The sequence below is a fragment of the Primulina huaijiensis genome, unplaced genomic scaffold, assembly GCF_012295235.1.
Source record: "Primulina huaijiensis isolate GDHJ02 unplaced genomic scaffold, ASM1229523v2 scaffold43209, whole genome shotgun sequence".
Taxonomy (NCBI): Eukaryota; Viridiplantae; Streptophyta; class Magnoliopsida; order Lamiales; family Gesneriaceae; genus Primulina; species Primulina huaijiensis.
In genome coordinates, this window is record NW_027360440.1 from 1 (window position 1) to 2,787 (window position 2,787).

The 2,787-nt window shown below is 35.8% G+C and overlaps 1 protein-coding gene across 1 annotated transcript; it reads right to left on the minus strand.

Annotated features, from left to right (window-relative positions):
* Positions 1–4: 4 nt before the first annotated feature.
* LOC140969965 (uncharacterized) lies at positions 5–1,805 on the minus strand (the record flags this gene model as incomplete). The annotated part of the gene is made up of 2 exons (XM_073431504.1): positions 1,566–1,805; positions 5–954 (listed from the first exon to the last, which is right to left on the minus strand). A coding segment is annotated over exon 2 (939 nt), but the record flags the coding sequence as incomplete, so codon positions are not given.
* Between the last annotated feature and the right edge of the window lie 982 nt (positions 1,806–2,787).

The window sequence follows — 2,787 nt, forward strand, 5'->3', positions numbered from 1 at the left end:
ACTCCATTGCAACACGGAAATCCAACATGCTTGCAGAAGTTGGACACAATGGTCTTGGTGCGAATCTTCCTTGCAAGATTTCGTTTGTAGAGGAGACCATCCGACCATTTGAGTGTGATCTAGCAACTCCCAAACATGGTTCGATCAATCTCTTCAAGAAAACATCCAAGCTATTGTTTATCAAGTTAACACAATCTAATGAAATTCCAACTCCCTCCGAAGCCACCTTTTCCTGCAGACGACTCGTTAATGATCTAGTATCGGGCAACTCAAAACTACTTTGACATGTCTCTGCAAAATTTCTACGATTAAGAGCAAGAGGGACATTTGGAGAAGCATCCTTAATCTGAAACACACCAAGAGGGGCTGTGATATCACCCCATCTTCGAAATCTTGTACTTCCTGCAACTTGGTTCACCTCTTCCCCATCGTCAACCAAAGGCCTACTATTGAAAGAATGCAAATCTTTCCCATTTGGTTGTTCTTGTGTCATTATTGTTTCTTCAACTGTGAGACTTGGGCTCTTACCCAACGGCCCAAGAGGACTCGGCCGATCCCGAAACTTACGATCCCTATTAACAGGAGACCGACACTTACGAGGAGACTGAAGCAACATATCACCATAAATTTTTGAACAAGATTTTTGGTAACCACTGGAAACTTTAACTCCAAGCCCTTCAACTTTCCGAGGTTTTTGAGGAGGAACTTTAGCATGACAAGCATTTTGGAGTATAGATTGAATGAGCCGATTATGAAGAGACAGATTCTCTCTTCCAATTGTCTCTATGCAGCTTTTATCAAAATCAGCCTTGTTAACCTTAAAGCTGAGAAACTTCTTCAGCTGATCAAAGTAGTTACCCGCTCTTTTTGGCCCAATTTTTTTATAAATGAAATCTTTAAGCTTGGGTGTGTCCACTCGACTAAAATGGTGGCTAGCCACCATTTTAGCTTAAACTGTTCAATATCCAATGCACCAAATCCAAGTCAAAACTCAAAAGAAAAGATATATATTCAATATTCACAATAAATCTCCTACACTTCGAGAATGGATTCACAATGGCCATCACTACAGATTCAGGATCATATAAAGACACAATTTTGCAAAATTATCATCTACAATGCAACTTAAAACACAAAAGTATACACATCATAGAGATGGATCACCGTATCAACAATTTGCAATCAACGCAAACACTTGAAGCACCGGGAATTTGTTGTTCAGAAAATAATAATTAAATTCCCAATCACGACTACCAAAAAACTCAACTTTCATCATCAAATCGTAAGGGACAGTGTTAGATAGAACATTGCAGGTACATCGGCTTGAAACAACGACACCGCAAGAAAATAAAGAAAGAAAATCACGTCTAAACCAAAATTCTCGCAATCGATTCAAACCCATTTCACGCAAACAATACCTACTTGAACAAAGTCTAGAATTATAAACACAAATTAAAAATTGATTCCTGATACGGACCCAGTTCACATTTGGCCGAGGAAGTAAAACCCAGATATCGAATTGAATTTTCCAAGAAAATAGGGTAAACATGAAGAGAGAGCTTGACCTGATTGGCAGAAGTTCGAATTGAGCGTGAAGTTCCCAAATTTCCTGTTTGATCCGGGGCCTGAGTTCACTACCGTGGGTTGAATTTGTCTCTAAACTCTGAACCGAGGAACAGAACAAAGCCAAACACTAACTTTATGGTCCGTTTTGATCATCCTCTTAGGTTCGTACAGAGAGGAATCTGATTATTACAGACGTGTTGTTTAGATAAGGCTCTGTTTGGTGGCATACATTTGGTCAATGGTTCGATTTTTCCCCGCATAAAGTTAACTAGTTTCAATACAAGATCATTGACTAAAAATACTTTCAATAAACACATTTAGAATAATTTTATTTGACAAATATAATTACTTCTTACGATAGCTAGAATGTAAATTTACTGATCAAGTGGCGCACACTCTTTGCACGTCGTTGGTGTGGATTTTTTTAATACTTTTATTTGAATTGCAACCTCAAGATAACTAAACTCGTGAAAATATGTTAGTAATTGAAGTTGAAGTAAAATAATATTATATATGTCCTTAAAACGAATTTGTCTCACACATGGTACTCACGAGATATGATAATCTTCTCTCGAGATACAACACTTCTAACTTGTGATAGTAGCACTATAAAATCACAAGATTCATAACCATAAAATGAAGCAAACTTCTTTTTGACAAAAAGAAAGAAGAAGTTTAAAATTAATGCAAAATACTCTTCTTTTATTGATTCTCTCAAAGTTGGTGTTACGTTGTTTCTTTTATTGTTAGTTCATTCAGATGGATTGATGTTTAAGTAACAAATCTCGAAAATGTGACCAAAAGACACATTTTTTGTGACAAAGATCCATGAAAACTAGCAACTCTTAGTAAATAGTGTTTCCCTCTCTTCCTTGTAATTTTCAGGGCAACAAGGGAGGTGCTAAGGCGCCTTCCTTGCTATTTAGGGAACTTCCTCGCAGTTTTATTGCAAATTTGGATTTAAGCGAAATTGCTTAAAAATTTCAAAACAACTCTATAATATAATTTTAAATTTAAAATTTTAAGATAATAAATTAGAAAATCCAAAGATAGTTTATATCTTATAAATTTTGGATTTTTTAAGTGCGGTCCGCATGTAGAATTAAATTATTGATAAGTTCATAATAGTTTGCAATTTTGTTGTCATATCTCTCATTGTTACCACTACCAACGTGTTTAATTGACACATTTTTGTGTGATTTTATTGTAGGAAGAAGTTTT